Raw genomic sequence first — 23,170 nt, forward strand, 5'->3', positions numbered from 1 at the left:
TCTGCTTTAATACCCTATTTCCTGGAAGGCTGTATCCAAAGCAGGTTTGGGAAAGTGTGGACAGCAGGATGTGGATTTCCATACTTCCAACCCCACATCTAGAATCACCTTTCCTACTGCCTGCCATCTCCCTGCCACTGTCAATGGGCTTTATGCTTTTTAATTTATTATTGTTGGTAGCAGTTAATGTTGTTGACGCACTGTAGTGCTCTACCAACTACCAGTAATAAAGTCCTCTGGCAGGGGAATGGTGTTTGGGAGGGGAAAGTATGGAGTAAATCTCCATTGCTGCTCTGAATGCCTCTGCCTTTGCCACAGGAATCAGAGCAGAACAGGGAATCATCCTTTCTGGAAGCAAATAAGCAACCATGCCTTGTCCATTATCGTTTTTTATTATTTAATTTTTCATTCCCGTTATTCAGTTGGGTTTCCATCTCCATTTGTTTCACTGAGAAACACATTTCCACCACCCCCGACTCTCTTCCCCCGTCCACCCACTCATCTGCATGCAATGAAATACTCAGGGACTGTACCCCTTCCCCCAGAGGATGGTCAGTGTGGGGTTGTGGTTAGAGTTAGGGTCGCCAGGTCTGGGTTGGAAAATACCTGGGGACTTTGGGGGTGGATCCAGGAGAGGGCGGGGTTTGGGGAGGGGAGGGGCCTCAGCATGGTACAGTGCCAGAGAGTCCACCCTTCAAAGCAGCCATTTTCTCCAGGGGAGCTGATCTCTGTCAGCTGGAGATCAATTGTAAAAGCAGGAGATCCCCAGGCCCCACCTGGAGGCTGGCAACCCAAGTTAGAGTTCCCAACTTGGATTGGGGAGAACTGCATTCAGATACCCATTCAGCGATGAAGTTCATTAAGTAACACTGGGCCAGCCACTTGTCCCACAAACAACCCATCCTCACAGTGAAATGGGGGAGAATCGGGTATGCCACCTTGACAGTGCTTTCCACCAAAGGTAGAACTACACATTAAGTACAGTTCCTTCAGTTTCCATTATCTTAATGGAGGTGTGTTTTGTTTAGGGTTTTTTTTTGGTCAAATGGAGGTATGCCTGCTAGAATATTATAGTGTGTGGGGGGTGTATGTGTGTGTGACTGATGTCAGTGCACACACATTTTGAAGAGACGGCAGACATTGCCTGGAATGTCAGGTGGGGGGTGGGGAGAAACAAGAGTAACAATGGAATGGATCCCCTCTGGGAATTTGCAAGCAGGGGGCAAGAATCAGCTGCATCCCTGCCTCAGTTGGCAGAGCTGCTTATGTGCCAAGTTGTTCCTAGCAAAGATTAGGAAACGGAATGTTTGATCAAACAGGAAGCACTGCTAATATAGAACTCCAGCCCTCCCCAACATATTATTTGTGTATTTTAGAACATTTATATCTCACCTTTCTGCTCTTTCAGGCCCCGAAGGCAACTAACAATTTAAAATTAACAAGGTAGTGAGCCAGCAATGTAATTGGGGGAAACACTAAAAAAGACCCAATCTGTATAACTGCTGGTTGGTAAATGTGCCTGGCAGTTACATAGCTGCCAAATCACTCTTTGAACATCCCTCTGGCATCTGTGAATGTTATGGTCAGGTGCAGGGGTCATTTCCTGCGGGAGCGCACAGGAGTGGAGCTCCGGCAGTAAGGAGCCCAGGGGGCGAGCACATGCAACAAGCCCTGCCCCCTGCTCCCAGCAGCCTTCAGTCGGGCCACAAGGAGCAAGAAGCAGCCAGGTAAGTTGCAGACCATGTTCCCTCTAAGCTGTGGAGTCTTGTGTGCAAAAATTCTACTTTCCGAGCTACTGGCATTAAAGTTGTGAGCAGGCGATTTGTCTGCTGCATAAATTAGCTTGCTCTGGAGCCATCCCTTCCTGAGCTAAGGCAAAAATGTGTGAGCCAGAGGCTGAAAAACGGTGAGCTAGCTCACACTAACTCAGCTTAGAGGGAACACTGGTTGCAGAGGCCCCCCCCATCCCGCCTTCAGGTACAAGCTCTCCCTCCTCTGTGAGGGCAGATCTGCGTGTCCCCCCCCCCATAGCTACCAATCCAAAACAGTCCAGTGGCAACTTTAAGACCAAGTTTTATTCAGATACAAGGTCTCCCTCTTCTGCGAGGACAGATCTGCACGTTCCCCCCCCCCCAATAAATAAAATAAATAGCTAGCAATCCAAAACAGTCCAGTGGAGCCTGAGTGGTGGGTGTTGCCTTCTGACACACTTCCAGTGATGTCAGGGGGTGTGGCATATGCAAATAAGTTATGCTAATGAGCTCCTGCACCTCTTTTTCTACGAAATGACCCCTGGTCAGGTGACAGAATAATGGCCACATCCAAAGATTTTCTACCATTACTATCATTAATTTTATTTTATAGTTGGTGTCAGTTATAATAGCAGTATTACAAGGGCCTTCCCCTCAGGTTCATAGCAGTGCCCATCCCTAGTAATACTCCTTATGTCAGTCCCACTGTTGCACATTGTTGAAGGCTGTTCACCATCTGTTGCATGCTATATCAACTGCAGCCAGCTGTAATCACCGGTCTGATTAAAAACCTCAAGAGGGTTATGATTCCTTGATGGTTCAAGAAAAAACTAAAAAAAACGCCAATTGTCCTATAATATATCAGCAGCAGCTTAAAAAACATGCCTAGGCAGCTTGGTGTAGTGGTTAAGTGCGGAACTCTAATCTGGGAGAACCGGGTTTGATTCCCCACTCCTCCACTTGCAGCTGCTGGATGACCTTGGGCAAGCCATAACTCTGGCACAGCCGTTCTTGAAAAAGAGCAGTTTCTGTCAAGAGCTCTCTTAGCCCCACCTACCTCACAGGGTGTCTGTTGTGGGGAGGGGAAGGGAAAGGAGTTTGTAAGCCGCTCTGAGACTCCGAGTGAAGGGTGGGGTATAAATCCAATCTCCTCTTCTTCTCTTCTTCTTCTATGTGAAATGGCAGGCTGTGCATTGTGTAGTGTTCAAGCAGAATGCATTTACGTGGATGTACACTAGAGACCTGGATAGCCCAGGCTAGCCTGTTCTCAACAGATCTCAGAACCTAAGCAGGGTCAGCCCTGGCTAGTATTTGGATGGGAGACCTCCATGGAATACCAGGGTTGTGATGTGGAGGCAGGCAATGGGAAACCATGTCTGAACGTCTGAACGTCCCTTGCCTTGAAAACCCTGCATACGTCAGCTGTGCCCCCCCCCCCCAATTAAATTTTTATTTTAAAACAACAATACTTGATGGGGGGAAAATCCCCCAACACGTTAGAAACAGGAGTTGAACTTTAGAGACTTGGAGGACAGAGCTGAGCCTTGAATAACTGCACTAGATGTTCACATTTAGAAAGCTGGAACAAGGCATCTCATAAAAACACCAAAAATGTGATCAGCCATGTTGGTCCATCAGAAACTAATCCAGGCAGAACAAGCGTTCCAAATTCAACAACAACAAAAAAAACCAATCTCTTTATGAACCAATGCTTAAGGAACAGTACACACAGGGGTCATTTCCTGCAGGAGCGCACAGGAGCGGAGCTCCGGCAGTAAAGAGCCCAGGGGGCGAGCACATGCAACAAGCCCCACCCCCTTCTCCCAGCAGCCCTCAGTCAGAGCAAGAAGCAGCCAGGTAAGTTGCAGAGCTCCCCCTGGCCCCCCGGTCCGAAACATCACCGACACCTTTAAGACCAAGTCTTATTCAGGCACAAGCTCTCCCTCCCCTGCGAGGACAGACCTGCACGTCCCATCCCCCCCAATAGCTAGCAATCCAAAACAGTCCGGTGGAGCCTAAGCGGTGGGTGTTGCCTTCTGACACACTTCCGGTGATGTCAGGGGGCGTGGCATATGCAAATTGCTATGCTAATGAGTTATGCTAAGGAGCTCCTGCACCTCTTTTTCTACGAAATGACCCCTGAGTACACATATGAAACAACCAAAGCTTGGCTGGTTGGTTGGTTGGCTCAGAAATGTAAAAGATGTTAGAAGCCAGTGATCCCCCTCCATCAAAGGCATTCCGTGAGAGGAAGATGAGTGTGAATGGATGGTGGCAGGGCGGAGGCCAGAACATCTGGATGCCTTGGGAGATGGGAGTTTGGGACTAGGGTTTGAGGGAGTCTGACTGGGTGGGGATGGGAAATGAGTGGAAGCGAGGACTCCTGAGGTCACTTGGGAGCAGTGGAGTATATCAGACCGGTGAGCTTAGGAGTCAGGAGTCCTGAGTTTCAGTCCTGGTTCCTCTCGAGAGGTGGGTGGGTGGGTGGAGGTCCACAGCCGCACCTTCCTCTTTGTCATCACATGTCCATCTTCTGTGCCACCTCCTCACACCACCTCTGTCTGTTTCTCCCACCCCCTGCCCCCTGTTCATCTCCATCCATTGCTCCTACCCTGTCCCTCCCTTTTCCTCCCTCCTGCCGCACACCAAATCCTGGGCCCCATAGGCGCCCGCCACCTGCTGCAGCGAGCACCAGAATCCTCTGCCACCTCCTGGTACCTGCATGACTACAATGCCAACGCAGCCCCTTGGAAGCATGAGTAGGATGCCCGGAATGGTGAGTAGGCTCCCTACGTCCCTTCCTCCCCCCCCATCTCCAATTATTAACTCTTTGCTTGCCCTGCTGACAAAACTCACCATCCGGAGTTGCCGTGCACAGCAACGAAGAGCCAGATTACACAATATGTGTGACCGGAGTCAGAGTGGCTCACAGATAAGATCTGGGAACTAAAGATCAGGGGCTGCAGCTCATGGAACTCCACAGCGGAGCGAGCGAGGGCCTCTCGCAGCCATTTCAGCTCGGGAAAATGGCTTGGGAGAGAAGGCTGAAGCCCCTCCTCTCCTGCAGTGTGCTGCCAAGCCAAATTGGGCACTGGAGCACTTGGGAACGTTAGTTCCATGGTCTTACATGTGACTGTAAGCAATGTTCCCTCTAAGCTGTGGAGTCTTGTGAGCAAAACTTCTACCTTGTGAGCTACTGGCATTAAAGCTGTGAGCGAGCGATTTGGCTACTGCATCAATTAGTTTGCTCTGGAGCCATCCTTCCTGAGCCAAGACAAAAATGTGTGAGCCAGAGGCTAAAAAACTGTGAGCTGGCTCACACTAACTCGGCTTAGAGGGAACACTGACTGTAAGTGAGATCAGGGGTTGTGGCGTAACATGTATTGTGTAGTTTGGTCCTAAGATTGCCCACTTAGTTGGCCACGCCAGATGAATAGTAGTGAGGAACCAAAGTGTCCCACAGGTTATTCCGTGGAGGGAAAGGGTTCTTGGAAACACTAAGGAAGGAATAGACACTTTAGAGTAGCAGACATTTTAGACACATAGTAAGACTAGCACTCTGAACATCTCGTGGATGGAAATAGGGGCATGATCGTATCATCCCTATTCTCATGCCACAGATCACTTGCCAGAATACTCTGCATTATACACCGCTTAAGGCTGTATTCTGTCTGTGGTGTGAGGCAGGACTCTTTTTGTAGAAAAAGCCCAGCAGGAACTCATTAGCATAATAGGCCACACCCAAGAGCAGAAACTCATTAGCATATTAGGCCACACCCCTGACAGCACAGCGCATTAGCACATTAGGCCGCACCCCCATGTTACCAGAAGTGTGGTCATCCAGCCACACCCACCTTTTGCTTCTTATTCTGTTTACCTTGTTTGTTGTCAAAACCCAGGGCCTTTTTTGTAGCAGGAACTCCTTTGCATGTTAGGCCACACAGCCCTAATGTAACCAATCCTAATGAGTCCCTGCTGTTGGGTGTGGCCTATTATGCTAATGAGTTCCTGCTGGGCGTGGCCAACTTGGAAGCCAGCCGGAACTCCGTTCCTGTGCGTTCCTGCCCAAAAATAGCCCTGGTGTGAGGCCTTCACGTACCCTGCAATCGCCTGCCCTCCACTGCATTAAGAGCCAGTATAGCTGTTACTCTTTTGCTTAAAGGTATGATAAAAGACCATAATTATCCTGCAATGTGTTGACAGCAGTTCTGAAGCAACCCGGGCAGCTGCAGCGCCTGAAAAGGCACGTTTGTGCACTGCAAAGTGCCATAGTATTCATGCCCTTCTATGTATGTATGCTAGAAATGAGCTGCGTCCACTACCACATCCCACCCACCTAGAAATGTACTTTCCAGAGAAGCTGGGGGTGGAGAGGAGATGACCCCTGGGGAACTGGAGATCTAGCATGTCATGCGAAGGAAATTTTAGCCAGGTGTGCACAAAAGGCAAAGAGAGAGACAAAACAGACGAGTGGTTTATGAGGGACAAGTTATTAAAAAAAACAAAAAACAGGGGAACGCCCTGTTAAATAGGGACCATTGGAAGATCTGAAATTCTTGTGGCAGCTAATCCATTTCCCCAGTTGATCTAGCACTCAGAGGTGTGGCAGACTCAGAGCTCCAGGTGGAGGCAGACTTTCCGTTCTTCTTGTAAGTCCTCTTCATGACTAGGAGAATCAAAGCAATCTATTCAAGGTTACAGAATTCTGCTTCTGCTCTACCCCCCCCCCCCCAGTGTTTTTTTTGGGATTAACTGGCAAAGAAGCGTGCTCTTTTTAAAATTCAACATTGCTGAATATTGAGAGGAGAGATGGTACTTAGCCCATGCCAGTGGTGAAGGGGGCTGGGTGGAAGTGCGGTTTTTAAAAAAATCTTTCAGGATCCTCTCCCAAGTGCCTAATATAGACAGACCAAAGCCTTTTAACAGTTGTACCAATTGCACCAATGTCCTCTGTAAGTGTGCATTACTTTTTTAAGGCACGTTGCCTGACCCTCTCCTCCCCTTCCTCCTCCTCTCCTTCTGTAGTGTCATACTGCATTTTCTTTAGTATGTTTTATGGCAGCTTTTAAGCATGGGCAGGATTGTGATACAGCCAGTCGACCACACACTGCTTTTCGTTCTGTAGCCGGTTGTGGTATTCATCCCAGGGATTCAGGAGTGAGTTAGGTACAAGCTGAGAACAGACGAGTGTTGTGGGGGAGCAGGTTGGTACTTTTATAAGTTGAGCCTGCAGTCATCTTCTCGGGGTGTCCGTGTGTTTGTAAATAATGAGCTCCTATTAAAAGGGAGAATTGTATGTTTGTGATGTTCCCACAATACCTGCCCCCAAGGAACTTAGTATCGGATCCTATGGATTCGTTTTGCTGACAGTAGCACCTTCCTCCGGATCAAGGGGGCTTCCCTCAATGCAAGAGGGACAAAGGTGCTACTGTTCTCAGAACAAATCCATATGATCCAACCCTTAAAATCTAAATTTGGTTGGGAGAGACAACAAAGAGAGGGAAGAGGCAGGAGAGGACGGAAGAAGCAAAGGCAAGGAGCCACTGAGCTGTGTGACATCGGAGTCATGTGACAGAAAGAGGGGGAACCAGCGTTATGACCTCAGGTTAGAAGCAAAAAAATCCAGGGGCAGGAAACACAAGCCCCAAGGGCAGGAGATCTGCGCTAGTGAGGAAGGAGCCCAGGGCCAGAGTCATGGGGGAATTCTCTCCACCACGGTGTGATCTTGTCTTGCCACCCTGCCACTCCTCTTAGCATGCGTGCAAAGAGAAGCAGGAGACATGGTGTCCAGGTTCTCTAGCAGCAGCTCTTCTCCAAATGGTGGCTCTAAAGAGGTCTCTGACCCAGCCGGTGGGACTCTGTAACCTACAAAATGGTTTAAAAACCACTGCTGGTAACTAGTGATATGTATTGGATTGCAGCCTTTGGCCGTATTCAACTGAGTCTCGGTTTATTTTTAACCACAACAAGCCAAGAAATCCTCTGGCTCATGCACTCCTTTCTCTCCTCAAATGCAGGCATTGGAAACTTCCCATTTTGGAATGTAACTGCAATTCATTGCAACATCCAAACTGAGCAAAATGACAAGCTGTGGTTTGTTCTCTTGCCTGCAAACCAGGATCCTCGAAGAAGCACAGTTTAATCCCAGTTTAGAACCCCAGTTTGCCAGACAAGAATGCGGTATGTCATGCCCATCATGCAAACTTTGGTTTGTTACGACCTGGGAATTCTTCAGTCTCCGGGCTGCTTGGGAGAACTCCCTGGTTCATTCTAATCACAAACAAACCGAGGTTTGTTCCTGACACTGCAATGTAGTAGTGTTTCAATTAGGAAAAACCAAGGGGTTAAAGCAACCTCTCCAGCCGCCTCCTACAGTACATGCTGTCCAAACCGTTCCAGATCCTGTCTGCTTTGGGGGGGGGGGCTTCCTTTCATGTGAACTCTTCACCTTTCATACCTTGTAGGCACATGAAATCCCCCTCACAACACTTCTCTGTGTCCCATGTGCTCGTGGCTTTATTTCATATTCTCTGTTTTCATTTTCAGGGCAAATATTGCACCCGTCGAAGGAAGGGAACACGAGGGGGGGCCCCTCTGTGGCTCCAGTTGTGAGGATGCCCGTAGGGACACAGTGTATGTTTGTGTTGGTGGGAGGACCAGAGCTGCACTCCAAAGAGGAGGAGAAAGTATTTGCAAAAGAAAAGAAAAAGCTAGGCCTGGAAAGAGGCATAATTGGAGGAACTAAGATGGGAGCACCTGAGAGATGGCAAAATAAGGTCCACTGAGGGGGGAGGGCAGGACTGATTCGTTTTAGGGAATAGGATGAAAGCAAAGAGTGGGGTAGAGTGATGGAAAGATTGATGGGTGGGGGGGTTAGCACAAAAGACTGGGATTCTGGAACTGCACAAAGGCCTCCCCAGTTCGGGTCCCCCCCCCGTGTTCTCCTCAAAGATGGGCTGCACCAATATTTGATTCCAATTAATGCCCCATTTCATACGTCTTGTAGGGTCCACCCTGTATTCTCGTAACGCCCCGACCGCGTGAGCCAGGTACGTAACCCAATGCACACACCCCGGTCTACTTGTTACTATGCGCCTCTTGGGGTACATCTTCATTTTTTCCTAGGCAGCCCCAGCTGTTCATCTTGCAGTGGGCCCAACATCTCCATTGCCCTACCCCAGAATCTGATGCATGTAACCATTTCTTGTACATTATGTGTATCGTGGGTTCTGGTGGGAGGAGGACCTCAGGAAGAAACCTTTAAAGCAGCCTTGCAAATAAGTCAACACAAGCTCCTAGCCCCCATTCTTTTGGACTAGCCTCTTTCAGTGTTCCCTCTAAGCTGAGTTACTGTGAACTAGCTCACAGTTTTTTAGCCTCTGGCTCACACATTTTTGTCTTAGCTCAGGAAGGATGGCTCCAGAGCAAACTAATTTATACAGCAGTCAAATCGCTTGCTCACAACTTTAATGCCAGTAGCTCAGAAAGTAGAATTTTTGCTCACAAGACTCCACGTCTGTGTGCATGCAACTGCCTTTTTGCTCTAACAAGCCAATTACTCCTTTGTGGCTTAAAAGAAACAAATCAGCTTTCCTAAAGCTTTCCTGTGTAGTCACCTGGATAGGATTCTGACTCGCCAGAGGTGACCAGGTGAAAGACTATTTACACTCCTGCCTTATAGGTTTCTGGCTGCACCTTCTCTTATTCCCACCACTGTGTTCCCTAGTTTAATTAGCGTCCAATTGGGCTGGTGTACAAATATTGTGGGTACATTCCTCTGCCCTTCTGCACATTCTAATTTTCCTTTGTGGGCAAAAAAAATTTAAAAGGTCATGAGTACCACTCCCAGTTTCTCCTGTGCAAATTGTCCAGAATATGAAAACGAGGCCTCTGCACCTTGGTTCTTTGCACATACAAAGTCTCTTGTAAGTGCAAAGGAGATAATGGTGCACCTTGCTCTGGTCACAAAAACAAATGGTGTGTGTGTGTGTCTGTGTGCATGCAACTGTGTGCCAATGAGGCAAGTGTGGAACCGGGTGCCTGGCAAGGTGTTCCAGTGCTGCTGCATGCCAGAGAAGCCCTGTGAGCATCAAGCGCTCCCATCTGCACATGTAAAACCTGATGAGGAAATGTGACAAATGCAATGCTGCTGGCACACCTGCATTTGTACATGGTTGCCTGTGTGCAGGTAAGCCTATTTCTGCACATGCCAATAGGGTATACGTGCAACCGGCGCCTGGTTGCACGTGATTCAGACGACTTGCACGTGCAAATGGAAGAGCGCCTCATCTCTTTTAAGGTTTATTTCTCACAAGTGACTTCTGTGTAGGAAATTCCATCGTGTGTGGTGCAATCCTTAGACCGTGCAAGTTTCCCCATGTGCAAATGGAACAAGGTGCAAGAAGGTGTTCGGGCAATTAGAAAGAGCACCCGGCAGCATGGGGAATGTGCATTTTTGCACGAGCTGTTTTCCTCCCCTCCCCCCTTGTGTGCAAAAGAAAGCAACTTGTACTCATCATGTTGGGGGAGGGGAATCATATTTATCATGCACACAACGGGGGTGGGGTGGAGATGGTGGTGCCCTTTGCCGCTTGCACAAGCTGCCCTGCTTAGCTTTTCCAGCGCAGTGTGACCCGGTCTCCGTGTCTTTCTCTGTCCCCAGCTCTGATTACCGCCTGAGACTGGCTGGGCATGTGAACTCCAGCGCCCCCCGGAGGCAGGTCAGCCCTGCTCAGTGCTTTCAATCCATTCTCAGTGTGTGTTGTCTGTTGTCTTTGATCCTGGGACGGGGACTGCCAGGGAGATGGGAAAGGAGGCCTCCATCCGGGCTTTGCGCTCTGTGCACGAAGGTCAAGTTTCTCCACCTTGCTCGGAGCCGAGAGCTAAAAGAGGGGTAGCTGTTCATGCAGGGATCCATGACGTGATGCCAAGATACGACTGCTTCTGGGTGGAGCAGCTCTTCTACGTGGATGTTATTCGTTGAACAGGTTTGTCTGAGAAATGAGGTGGAGATAAATGTCCGAGGGTTGAGAAACTGGGCCTTTCCTTGCAAAAGGTTTGATGTGATAGTCTGATGGGAAAGCGGATTGCTCTTGTGTTGTGTTCTACAAACGGTCAATAACATGTGCTACTGATTAACAAACGCATGCTGTGTGCAAAGCACATGTGGTGACATGTTATCTGCGTAACTTACAGCATGGCATCATGTGTTAGTATGGCATACGTGTCCACGCGAAGCATGCTGGCGTATGTGGGAGGATGCTTCCTCTGTGTGTGCATGTCTGTTTTATGCAGCATACATGCTCTAGAAATACACAGTGTGTATATTTGATGTGACATACATATATTTCTATGATGCCTTTCCAGCCAATTCAGGGTTCAGCATTAAAACATTTCACACATTAAAAAGCATTTAAAATAAAAGCACGTACACACCATGTTGTACTACAGATTTCTCCAAAACTGAATTCCTAGCTCGATGTTTGTTTATTTAAATACTTATAGCCCACTTTGTCTCCTAATCAGTGGGACTCAAAGTGGCTGGCAAGCTACCAGCCCCTTCGATGTGCATTTGGGGGACCACCAGTTCCACCTAGACTGCAGGTTGTACATGCAACAGTGGTGTATTCATCACCATATACATAATTTGTGCAGCCTTACAGGGATAGCAGCTTCACTTAATGCTGCATGACACAACATGACATAAACATAATCCTTCCCCTGCAGTGTTGGCTTGCGTTGTCTCCAAGCACAGTGTCCCACCCTATATCAGCGTCTCTCATGATGCGTGATTTGAACGCACACGTTTCATCTGTCGCTGGTTCTGAAAACACACACAGTCCACGTGGACCTGCAATCCTACACATGCAAGGGTGACATGTTAACACACCTACGAGATGCCTTTTATGGCATTCCACTCCAGTGCGCACTTCGTGATCAAGCATCACTGGCTTGAGTAGACGCCCTGTGCCTTGTACTCTGGAGTCCTCCTTTCCCCCAGAATCTTGAATCGTGTAAAGCTACCTTACACTGAATCAGACCCTTGATCCATCAAGGTCCGTGTTGTCTACTCTGACCAGCAGCAGCAATCCAGGGTCTCAGGCTGAGCTCTTTCACATCACCTGCTACCTGACCCTTTAAACTGGAGAGGCTGGGGACTGAACCCGAGACATTTCTGCATGCCAGGCAGAGGCTCTACCATTGAACCAGGAGTCTGTGACCACCCCACAAGTAGTGATGGCATCTCACCCATATGTGCCATGTGTGTCACCGTCTGGGGCACCGTCAACACACTGCCTACCTCTCATCTTTGATGTGCAACGCACCTACATAAGCGCTCATTCTGCGGTCACATCAAGGACAGGTCCCATGCTGCCCAGGGCCTAACATAGGAGGCATGCAAGGACGACATGTGTGTTTTTCTCTGTACGGCATGCATGGCTTTATGGAGCATATATCTGGGGAAGGGGGGAGGGAGTGGGGAGGAGCTCTTTATTGTCATCCAAAGGTTCCATAGGGAAGGGACAACTCCAAGGAAAGAGGGCCCAGTTGCCGTTGGCACAGAGAGGTTGCCTTGGCTGTGCTGTTTTTTTTTTTAATGTGGAGGAGCATACAGACGTGCCCTTTGTCCCACTGTCTTCCAGAACCTGGAGGATTTACCACATGCTTTTTTTTTTTTCTCATGAAACACATAGCAAAACCTTTGCTAATTCTTACCTATGGTTGTAAGGTACGTCAGTATTATTATTATCATTGTTATTATCTCCACTTTGTAGATGGGGGAGAAATAGCGGCCTGCCAAAGTCATCCGTCCATTTCAGTTCCAGCTAACCAGAGCTTAGGCATTAGGCCAAACAGGACCTCTCCGGCAGGTTGTGTAATTCCAGAGGGGCAACAGCCCTGCTAGTCTATGGCAGCAAAATGAGACGGGAGTGGTGATTTAAGGACTAACAGAATTTCATTCCAGCGTTAAGCTTCCGTGAATCAGAGCTCAGGTCAACAGATGCCGTGACTCACGGAAGCTTGTAATGGAATGGACTCTGTTAGTCTTTAAGTGCCAGCAGACTCCTTTTTTTCGTGGGGCTGACGTGGGTGTTCAGATTGGGCCAGAAGGTAGTATGCCAAAGGGCTGTGATGTTCGCCCTTTCTGAAGATATGGGAACAGGCGGCAGCAGAAGTACCAGGAGGGCCCACCACTGGCCCACGGCAGACGCCCCTCACATCAATGCATGCGCCATAAAGTTACCTAATACCTGAGTCAAGCCCCTTGGTCTGTCAGGCACAGGTTTGTCTCCTCTAACTGGCCGCGGCTGTCCAGGGTCTCAGGCAGAGATCTTTCACATCACCTCCCGTCTAACTGGAGATGCCGGGGATTGAACCTGGGACCTTCCGCATGCCAAGCCGATGTTCTGCCAACGAGCCCACTGTGGCTGCTCCTACTCAGTGTGTCTGTGTGCAGACCCACTTGGGCAAGTCAGGAGGTGTGATGATGATAAGGAGGAGGAGAAGGAACAGCAGCAGTGGCCACACTCTCTGCTCGATTGCCTGACCGCTCTCGTGCTCAGTCCCCACTGCTGCTCAGAGGAGGGAGGAAACCGAGCAAGGAGCGCTGGCTCCTGTTCCCCACCAACACCAGCCCCATTTCCTTGATTTGCAGCCTGGAGAGAGGGGGAAGGAGGAGGCTGTGGGTGCTACTCTTTTTTCCCATCTGTTCCTTTGCTTGCTTGGGCAGTCGGAAAAGAGCAGCTGCCTCCTCTGGGTGCGGCAGGTTGGGTTGGTGAGTAGGTGGAGGAGGGGGCTCTTTCGAGGACATGGGAACCCACAGAGGACATCTTTCCCAAGAGGCCTCTCCCATGATAGCTGAAGCCAGCCCTGCGGTCAGCTCAGACAGTGGGCGATTCTGCATCCAGCATTCGCTCCACGTTTTCTCAACTGGGAGGGGAAAGTGCAGCTCAAAACCACATTCAAATACCCCGGGCCAACGCCCGTACTGACTGCAAAGTCACCCTTGGACGGCCATAAAACAGCCATAAATCTATGCAGAAGGTACCATAAAATCCAATGATCAAAGGAAGCGAAAGGGGCATGCAGCGCAGAGGGGAATTTCTGTTCCAGCGTGGGTTTCGTAAAACAACGGAGGGAAAAGCTGATGCAGAATGAGCCATTATGCATTATTAGCACTTAGGGTGGGAAAGTGTTAGCAACAGCAGTATATAGCTTACCATGGTGTATCTGTGACTGAGATACACCATTGTGTATCTGTCACTGAGCTGTGTTACTCAGACTATGGATGGGGATTCCCCCTTATGCACCCTGCACATGCAAATTTAGCATGTCAAGGAGAAGGGGGCTATATGCTGGCCGTTCCCTGACACACTAGATTTCAGTGTCTGGGGGGCTTTTTACGTAGAGGGGCCTGCAAACATTTGAACCCCATGGAAATAGTACAACACTAGGTAGCTCAGGTGGGATTTCTGCTTGTCTGCTGTTCCCTGGCTGTTGCTTCTACAACAGCCTTTGCCCACCTTATACTTTGAGAACAATGAAGGTCGTCTGACAGCTTACAAGGGGTAACTGCTGCTGCTATCTAGCTGAGGTTGGGGACAGAGGACAATAACTCCTAATGGCAACAGATGGTTGTGCAGGCTCTGAGAAGGCGGTAGAGTTGAGAGCCCGTATGGGATAGTAGTTGGATTTATCCCAGGAGGCCCAGATGGAAACCATTGCTCAGCCCCAAAGCTTACTGAGTGACCTTGGACTAGTCCTTATCTCTCAGGACCAAACTAAACATGACAAGGTCCACAGAAGAACCTAAGAACAGCCCTGTGGGATCAGTCTGGCAGCCTATTTGACACAGCAGCCCGGTGCCCTGGAGGGCCAACGAACGGCCTTGCCCTGATGTTGCCTCCTAGCCATCATATTTAAAAATTTGCTGCCTCTGACTGTGGAGGTTCTCTTTACTCATCCTTAGTACCTCTCCACCGTGAATCTGTCTGATCCCCTTTTAAAGCCATCTATGCTCGTGGCCACCACTATATCCTCTGGCCGCGAATCCCGCCATTTAATTGCTCATTAAGTAATGTGTTGTCCACAGGGGTCGTTTCGTAGAAAAAGAGCTAGGGGGACTCATTAGCATAACTCATTAGCATATGCCACACCCCCTGACATTAGGGGCCCGGCGGTGGACCTGCAAGGCCGGAGGGCGTGCAAGGAAGCCCCACCAAGGCCCTCCCTGGCCCCAGGCAGGTAGGGGTGGGGAGAGGCAGGGAGGAAGCAACTTACCCTCCCTCTCCTCCTGCCTCCTCCTGGCTGAATGAGGGCTGGAAGCGGGGCGGCCGGAAGCAGGGGGTGGGGCTTCATCGTGTGCCCCGCCCCCGCACCTCACCCGGGGGAACTGCGATCCCCCCCGAAATGATCTCTGGTTGTCCATTTATACACACGTAGATTGTACATGTATGGAAATGAAAGACACAGCAGGGTTTAGCTCCCTTCACTTGTGCACCCAGTTTTCTGTAAAACCTCAGATAGACACACACCCTTTCACATCCCTCACTTTACATGTGAATGGGTCGCCATGTGAATATATACAGACAAATCCCTAATCATGTTGAGCCTGGCCTGCCTCACAGGGTTGTTGTAGGGACAAAGGTTGGGAGAATCATGTAGGTCAACCAGATGTCTTAAGGGGGGGGGGGATGTAGTAAATATCAAGCTGCTTGCCTTGGGTGAAAACAGGCCAGGCAGTGTTTCCCAAGATCCCTGGATCTCTGTGGTTAAAACATCAAGAGCAATTATCCTAATCAAAAACGAGGCCAAAAGCTGGTGGATTTGTGGGTAGGCAGAGGGTTCAGGAAGGCACTAATTCCCCGAGCCTGGACAGCATCTTTGGTTAGAAGCCAAATGCCGTAGCCCAGAGTTTACCTCAGGATGCAGGCAGGAGCAGTCTGAGAGCTCATGGCCTGTTCCTGTGGGAAAAGTCACTTAATAGGAGAGCCGGAAGAGAATCACTAGCTTGACAGTCAGATGGAACCCTATTGACCCATTGTGTCACATGACTCTTACAGCCCGGGCAACTGCAATACTGCTTTCTGGCTCCATCTTCCTCTGCTACTCCATGCAGTGGCGAAGCAAAAGGGGGAGGGGGGAGTGGTGTTTCTCTGATGCACAACCAGAAGAGACGTTACACCATGCTGTAGTAATCCCCGAAGCTCTATGGTAAAACCATTGAGTAATGGGGGGTTGCTAGAGCATCCCATCAAGGCCAGAAGTGACGGGACGGCACTGCCCAGCACCTCGCCCCAGTCCCCCAGGAATTGCTAGCTCTCGGCTGGCAACCATATCTCCAGCAGTGACACCAGGGAGCAGCCAGAGCTCAAGGGGAAAACGCAAAGTCCTAGGTTCAACAAGGCAGCAGGACTGGGAAAGGTCTCTACCAAAGCTCTCCGAGAGCTATCAACAGTCAGGGCAGACAACTGCGGGCTAGCTGGGCCTAGAGTCCAGTTCAGCATAAGGCAAGTTCATACGAAGCACAGCAGAGATACGAACTCTTTCTTCTGGCAAGCTAGCACGGTGGTAGACTAAGGCACCTGCATCCCAGTGCCTGATTTGGGGACTTTTGGCACTTAGCATTGGATCCCTTGCCTTTCCCCCCCTTTCATTCCTCTCTCTCTATTTCTTTCTCCTTCCTCACAGCGCTCCCTGCAGGCTATGAGAAGTCCCACAGCCTGAACAGCATTGCTGGACTGCGCCTGTCTCCGGCGCCCACTCCCTTCGGCTCGCCCGGTTCCGTCCGACGCCCCCGCTCGCCCATCCCTTCCATCCTATAGAGACACACCAGGGATGCTTGGGGTTAGCTTGTATGTCTGTTTCTTTTTTTAAAAAAACAAAGAAGAAGAAAAAGGAAAAAAAAAACAAGGTAATGCCAAAAACAAAAGCAAAGGGGGGGAAAAAAAGAAAAGAAAAGCAGTCCAATGCATTGGAACAAAGACACAGCCGGAGGCATCTGACAGGTGATGTTGCACTAAAGTTTGCACTTTCTGGAGTGTCCATGAGAATCCTGAGGCCTGAAGCTGCCTGTCCCTGCGGCTGTGGGTCAGGAGTGGGGCTCAAGAGCTTATTGGGGGTGGGGAGGGCTGATTTGCTCTGAAAATCCAAATACTCCGGGAAAAGGAGGAGGAGGAGGAGGAGGAGGTGGTGGAGGTTCAGGGGAGAGGGACTCTGCAGGAAGAGGCCCCAAAGCCCTCCTGTCTGTGTTGCCTGCACTTCTCCCCCTCTTCAGCCTCACCGGACTGCACGATACTTCTCTGGCCCTGGCTTTGCGCTTTTCTCTCTCTGTTCAGTGCTCCCTCCCTCTTCATCATCTAACTCAGGACTGTAATGAGCCATAGAGCTTAGTGATACCACTCCTCCCTCTCTCCCTCTCTCTTTCCCCACCTGTCTATATGTTTACATCTATGTTCAGTCCATCTGTCAGTCTCTCTGGCCTGTCTTATATGTTCTCCTCCCTACCTGTCCCTACAAAAACATCTCACCATCTGTCAAAGCCATGGTAGACATCCTCTCTCTCTCTCTCTCTCTCTCTCTCTCTCTCTCTCTCCCCCCATACCCCCTCCCCTTCCTACTTACTGAGCGATTCTGGTTCATTGAAAACATGGACCCCCCCCACACACACCATGATCTCCCTTGGGAAGGCCACCCACCCATCTGCCTTGAGCCTTCTGTCTTTTCTTGGAATTGTTCTTTTCGTGCATGGATCTTCCATCAAATCACAGCAATAAGGTCAAGCGTTCCTTCTGCCTGGATGCATGATTTAAAAAAAACAAACCAACGACTTTACTACAATGTAGATATTCCAAGAACAATCGAGTTCCTACGGAAGAAGGAGCCAAGAGCGGGCATAGAGACCGGGATGGGATTGGGGAGCAGGAGATTCCGGCATTGAACTGGGTCTGAAGGAGAAAGCCTAGAGAGCCAGCCTTCGTCCTTCACCTCTCTCTCTCTCTCTCTCTCTCTCCCTCTCCTTTTTCTTCTGTTTCGTGAGAACAACAGCCCACCTTTTCTCCGCACACAGAAAATGACAATGGAGCACTCCCCCCCCCACGTGGGTGCTTTCACTGTGATTTTTTTCCCTGTTTCCACCCAGAGTTGGGATGGGATAGCGTTTTGATCGGATCGTGTAAACAAAACAAAAGAAAAAAGGGAAAGAAACAAAAAGACTCAACCAATAAAACGAAATGCCAGGAAAAAAAATTAAACCTATTTTTCAGCAGAAAAAAAAAAGAATCTATATATATATAAAACAACAGGATCCAAACATTTGTCGGCGACTATGTGGGGAAAGATAACCCTTCTCCCCTCAAGCTTCTCCCGGAGCAACAGCAGAGTATGGGACAAGTTATTTTTCAAGACGACAGCGCCGGGACAGACAAGGCAAAAGCAGAAGGGATTAGCACCGCCGAGCTAAAACTATTTAGAGTCTGCATTTTCCAAGCCAGCATGTATTTGCATGTGTTACTGTAAGCGACGATATTTAATGTTATATGCAAAAACAAAAGAAAACAAAATGACAAAAAAAAAGAGAACAACAGCTACGGGAAAAAAAAGAGAGGTATATTTTCCTTCTGGACTTGCAGTCCCCTGCAACAATGAAAAATCACCAAATTTAGCCAGTGCCCCCTCCCCTGACCTGTTCCCATCCCGCAAGAGGGTTGGAAGCACTGCACATTGTAGGAGCTTGGTATATCCTAAAGGGCTTTTCCCCTCCCTAGGAGTGGGACCATGGCTGGCGAAGAGGCTGGCCGGGAGCACTCTGTCTAGAGCAGAATCAAACAGAACATGGTACATTGTTTTCCATAAAACCCGAAACCGCGCTAGGGGGAGGAGTGTGAGGTGCGCACTAACTAACTTGTACCGTGGCCTCCGGAGTAAAGGACAGAGCGCCGGTCAGCAAGAGTGGTGTTTCTCTGATGTGGACATTCCAAAAGCAGGTCGAAGGAGGTTTACAGATGGGGGCGGTTTTGAAGAGCGGCTGAGCATAAGCCAGGCTGAGAACAGAGAGTGAAAGGTATCACTCTAGGAACGTCCGTGCGCGGAGATGTTCTCTCTAGTCAGTGCGTTTCAGCAGAGGAATTATATTCTATTGGAAAGGTATAAGGCCTCATGGCTTGTAAATGCTCTCTTATACAGCTGCCAGCCCTCAGAATGTCTGCTTCCTTTAAAAAAATGTGTGTGGGGGGGGGGTTTCCTGGCACTTAGGAGTTGTAGGGGGTGGACCCCACCAAATGCTTTAAGAGAATGGAGCCTTTCTGATTTTATTTTTTTTAAGGAGTGAAAAGATTTGCGGTTTTGCACAGGTCTCTTTCAGTGAAAGCACCTTTGTGGAATTTGTTTTGTGAAATGCTTTGGGTGGGGGTGGGGTGAAGAGGGTCAGAACTGCGTTGGTTCCCGAATGTTTGCAATGATAGGTGGCGGTGGTTGTTTTTAAACCCTCTCTAAAGCATAACGAAGCAGTTCTGGGGATGTGAATGTCCTGAAAAAAGCGGGGTGATCATCTTCGCTGTGAAAATGCCTTGCATGTTGCCTGAAAGCAAACTTAGGGGGAAGAACTGAAAGGCTCTGTTGAGGGGGAGCGGGGGAGGAAGCAGACGGCATCTAGAGCACTGTCGTTCATCCCAAAGTAGTCCGAAAATGTCGCTTTTCAGGGTTAAGTTCTCATGAGTAGCTGAAGTGATCGTTAGCTGGTAGTTGTACATTGATCCTCTTGCATCTTGTTGACGGGCATTGCGTTCACATGATGAAAGTTTTCATACTCTTGATGGCCAATAGCCATGGTCGCATGAAAACAAGCTGTCACGTGGGGGTGGGGGGGTGAGTTACTGATACGGCAGCTGGGCTGCACTGGGTGAAACTGATTTACTCGGAAAACGTTATTTAGGGAAAATGTGGCTTAGGTTATTGAAAGGCCTTGAAAACCCTACGCGGTCGCCATAAGTTGGCTGCGACTTGACAGCCCTTTACACAAGCACGCAAAGTCTGTGAACTCTGCTCAATGCATCAACATCTTCAGCAGCATCTGATGGGCTTCTTAGCCTCCTGTGGCCCCGAGCTGGTTATGTCGATTAAATGTTGACCTTAAAGGTCATAGAGACCTTGTTGTCATTAAACTGACAAACACCGGTAACTGCGCGTGGCGGCAGTGGCCGTGTGGATCAGCTCTCAGAGAGCTACTAAGTGATCTTGGATGGCCCCTAGCAACACTTTCCCTTTCCGATACCTGTTTTATTAAACACACAGTACACAATTCCTTTATGCTGCTGGCCAATTCAGAGCAAACTCATGGGAGTTCCTGTAGTTGTCAGTTCTAACCACAGTCTTAGTCAAGTTCTCCATAGCAAATAGTTATCCATTTTCGATCAATAGAAGGGGCTACCCCATAGTTAGCATTTAAGAGATGAATGGCTCATACTCTACTCTTGTACCCTCCCGAATCTGGTTCTTGCAACTGGTGTAAGAGGTTCAAGATCTATCCTCGCAAATACATTGTTAATAGCAATAGAAATAGTCTGTTCCCTGCAGTTCAAGCTTGTTTCTCAGAACATTTGACTGCTGTTGCCAAACGTACACCTGTAAAGATCATGGTGCTTTTCTTACCAATGTAGTAGTAATGTCAGACAAATCAATTGGACTCTTTACTGAGGGAGAGACAGACAGACAGACAGAAGGGTGTAAAGGAGGATGGTGGAGAAAAAAATTCTGAAATGGTTTGCTTGGTTAGGCTCTGAGAGCTCTCCCAATGACAACTGTTCGTCACTGCCCATATTTGTAGTAGAGTTTAACCTTATTCTAAAGAATGTTTATGGTCACAGTAATTGGTGAGGCTTTTTTACAACTGTAAAGCTTGGTTTCTAGTAGAACCAGCAGTGGAGCTTCTGAGACTAATTTTGTGGTGTGAGAATTCAGTAAACATGAGGTAAAATGGCAAAACTAGGCATCCCATTAACTCTACAAGGACATGTTTACAGGACAAATGTAGATCTGTTTCATAGCAGTTGAACTCTCAGAGCTGTTCACCCCCTCCCCAAGTATTTTGGGAATTGTAGTTTGGTATGAGGATGTTGAGCACTTCAGGTTGGACGAACACACACTCCTTGCCTCCCCAAACTACTTGTGGAGAGGGAACGGCAATTGAGCCAGTTTAGGTATGTAGTACAGATACGTTCTAAGACTCCAGAGTTGCTGCAGGACTACTGCTGTCTTGTTGATTGAATGGAACCATCTCAAAACTCAGTTCCAAGAACCTCCCATATTTAAGAATGTATGAAAGTACACCTCAATGCAACCTTTCAAAGGCTGCCAAGTCAACAACAGGCACGTTTTTACACATTATCTGAAAGACATAGATAAAACTCAGACTTTACAGTTTGCAGTCCAATTTTTTTGGCCTTTGCAAATCCAGGACACAAAACACAAAATAATGTTAGTCTGTTGGTGTTAATGATATTTATTGTGATTTTGGCTGTTCTTTCCTTAGTACCTAGGGTTTCTTGTGATATGTTCATTAAGTGTTAATTTAGAGAAGCTTTACTTCATTGTGGGTAGTCTAGGTTCCTTTTTTGTCGTTAAATATTCTTTAACTATCTTTGGTCCAGGAGGGATGGAAATTCCCTTAAAATCCATGGGACCAAAGGTGTTTCAGATCAGGGTTAGATGCTCATTCTGTTGCCCTTGGGCTTGTGTCAAGTTGCTTAAGCTCGCTCGCCATGCTTTGTCATTTCCAGCAGCATGGGACGCTCAGCATCACGTGGCACAAAAGTTGTTCCGTCAAACGAATGTTGACCTTAAAGTCGCAGAGGCCTTGTCATGACACTAGCGAACGCCAGCCATAGAATGTAAAGCCTAGTTTGCACTGAGGTGGTGAACCTCTGGGCTGCATCCTTTCAGTTGTGAGGGCCCACAGGCTTGCATGTTCCTCCGTACAAAACAAAGAAACAACAGACCCTTCACATGGAAAACTCAGTGTCAGGGAGAAGGGTCCAGCCTAACCTGCATCCTTACATACTGGTTTTCGTTGTGCCAGGAAGGTGTTTTGTTTTTTGTTTTTGTATGGAGGACGGTTCGCTCATGGGAGCCCCCACCTGAAGTAGAACAGCCCAGAGAGAAGTTTGCTGCCACAGAGAGGACCAAGCCTCAGGTTGTTCACCGAGGAAGAATTCAAAGTATCGTTGATCCTGGTGATCCTTCAGATCTCCTGGTCCAAAGTCCCTGGTCAGCAGCTAGTTTTGTTGAAGGCTACTGTTCAGGAGGAAGTCAGGGAGTGCTCAGAGTCCGTTCACCCTGATGCTGCATGCTAGACAATCCTGTCACCGTCACATGTTGTTTTGCCTCTAGGGATAGCTGAAGGGAAGGGATAAGTTGGCTTCCTTCGTGGGGCTGGAACTCTGGTAGCCGGCTCCTGTCCTGAATTGCGTTTCAGCCTCCTTGAGAGGACTGAGCCTGAAAGCTCAGCCTCATGTCCAGAGGGGAGGGTTCCTACATTACTGTCCTGTGAGCCTAAAGAATGTGCACCCTCTGTTTCAAGGATAGCCTTTAGCTCAAAATCATTTCTGTTGTTGGTTAAAAAAATATGCACACTTTGGCTTGTGTGCTGTGAGTCATTCCACTCTGAAACACTCCCTTTTACACTGTCATAAGAGCCTTCCGCTCCCCTGGCGGGAGGGAGAAACCTCTACATTATTCCCCGACTACTCGGCAAACCCTCCATCTCACACACTATGCAAACTTTCCCCATTCCAGCGCATACTCCCCCGGCTCCTCTCCAAGGATCTCATCCAACCGCCAACCCCACCACTCTCCTTCCCAGAGGATGGAAGCGCTTTATGCAACAATTCCTATGCAAAAAACAAACAAAATATTCGATAGCTGGATAGATTCAGGAGGGCGACTGGGAGCCCCTCTCCTCTCGCAGAATTGGGAAGGGGGTGTGTATTAAATGCAAGCTCCTGTATACAGTGTCTCCCCCCCCCTTTGTGGTGCATTTTCCTCCTACCCTCTTCCGGGTTGGGAAAACTGGGGGCAGTTGTTAAGTCGGTCATATTGACTGAGATTTTTCTCCTTGAAGGGCGCACAGAGTCCCGCAATACGTTGATCAAGTGTCTTGGTGTGTGTAGCTGACTTATTAGCGGGCGGGGAGGAGCTTGAGGGAAGGCGTGCTGTTGGCTGACTCCACGGCCTTATGGACCCCCTACTCGGAAGCCGGTCCCCATAGAAGTCGGCGGGAGTCGCATCCGAGTAAACGCACATAGGACAAGCAGGGCATCTGGTCCCCTTCCATACCACGCCTGTCCTTCCACCATTTGGGCCGTCCGAAGCCAAGCCGGTGTGCTTTCCAGTCTTCAGATGCTCTAATCGCAAACGGCCTTCCC

At 48.9% G+C, this 23,170-nt stretch overlaps 1 protein-coding gene across 4 annotated transcripts in view; it reads left to right on the forward strand.

Moving 5' to 3' along the window:
* Positions 1 to 16,576, forward strand: part of LOC107116609 (potassium voltage-gated channel subfamily C member 1-like) — a 68,939-nt gene extending 52,363 nt beyond the window's left edge. For all 4 annotated transcript variants that reach the window (XM_015418552.1, XM_015418553.1, XM_015418554.1 and 1 more), the window contains one exon: positions 16,455 to 16,576. In XM_015418552.1, the coding sequence (XP_015274038.1) occupies positions 16,455 to 16,576 (122 nt within the window). The remainder of the gene's footprint in view (positions 1 to 16,454) is intronic.
* The last annotated feature ends 6,594 nt before the right edge of the window (positions 16,577 to 23,170 follow it).

Source organism: Gekko japonicus, unplaced genomic scaffold (assembly GCF_001447785.1).
Source record: "Gekko japonicus isolate JY-2015 unplaced genomic scaffold, Gekko_japonicus_V1.1 scaffold299, whole genome shotgun sequence".
Classification (NCBI taxonomy): domain Eukaryota; kingdom Metazoa; phylum Chordata; class Lepidosauria; order Squamata; family Gekkonidae; genus Gekko; species Gekko japonicus.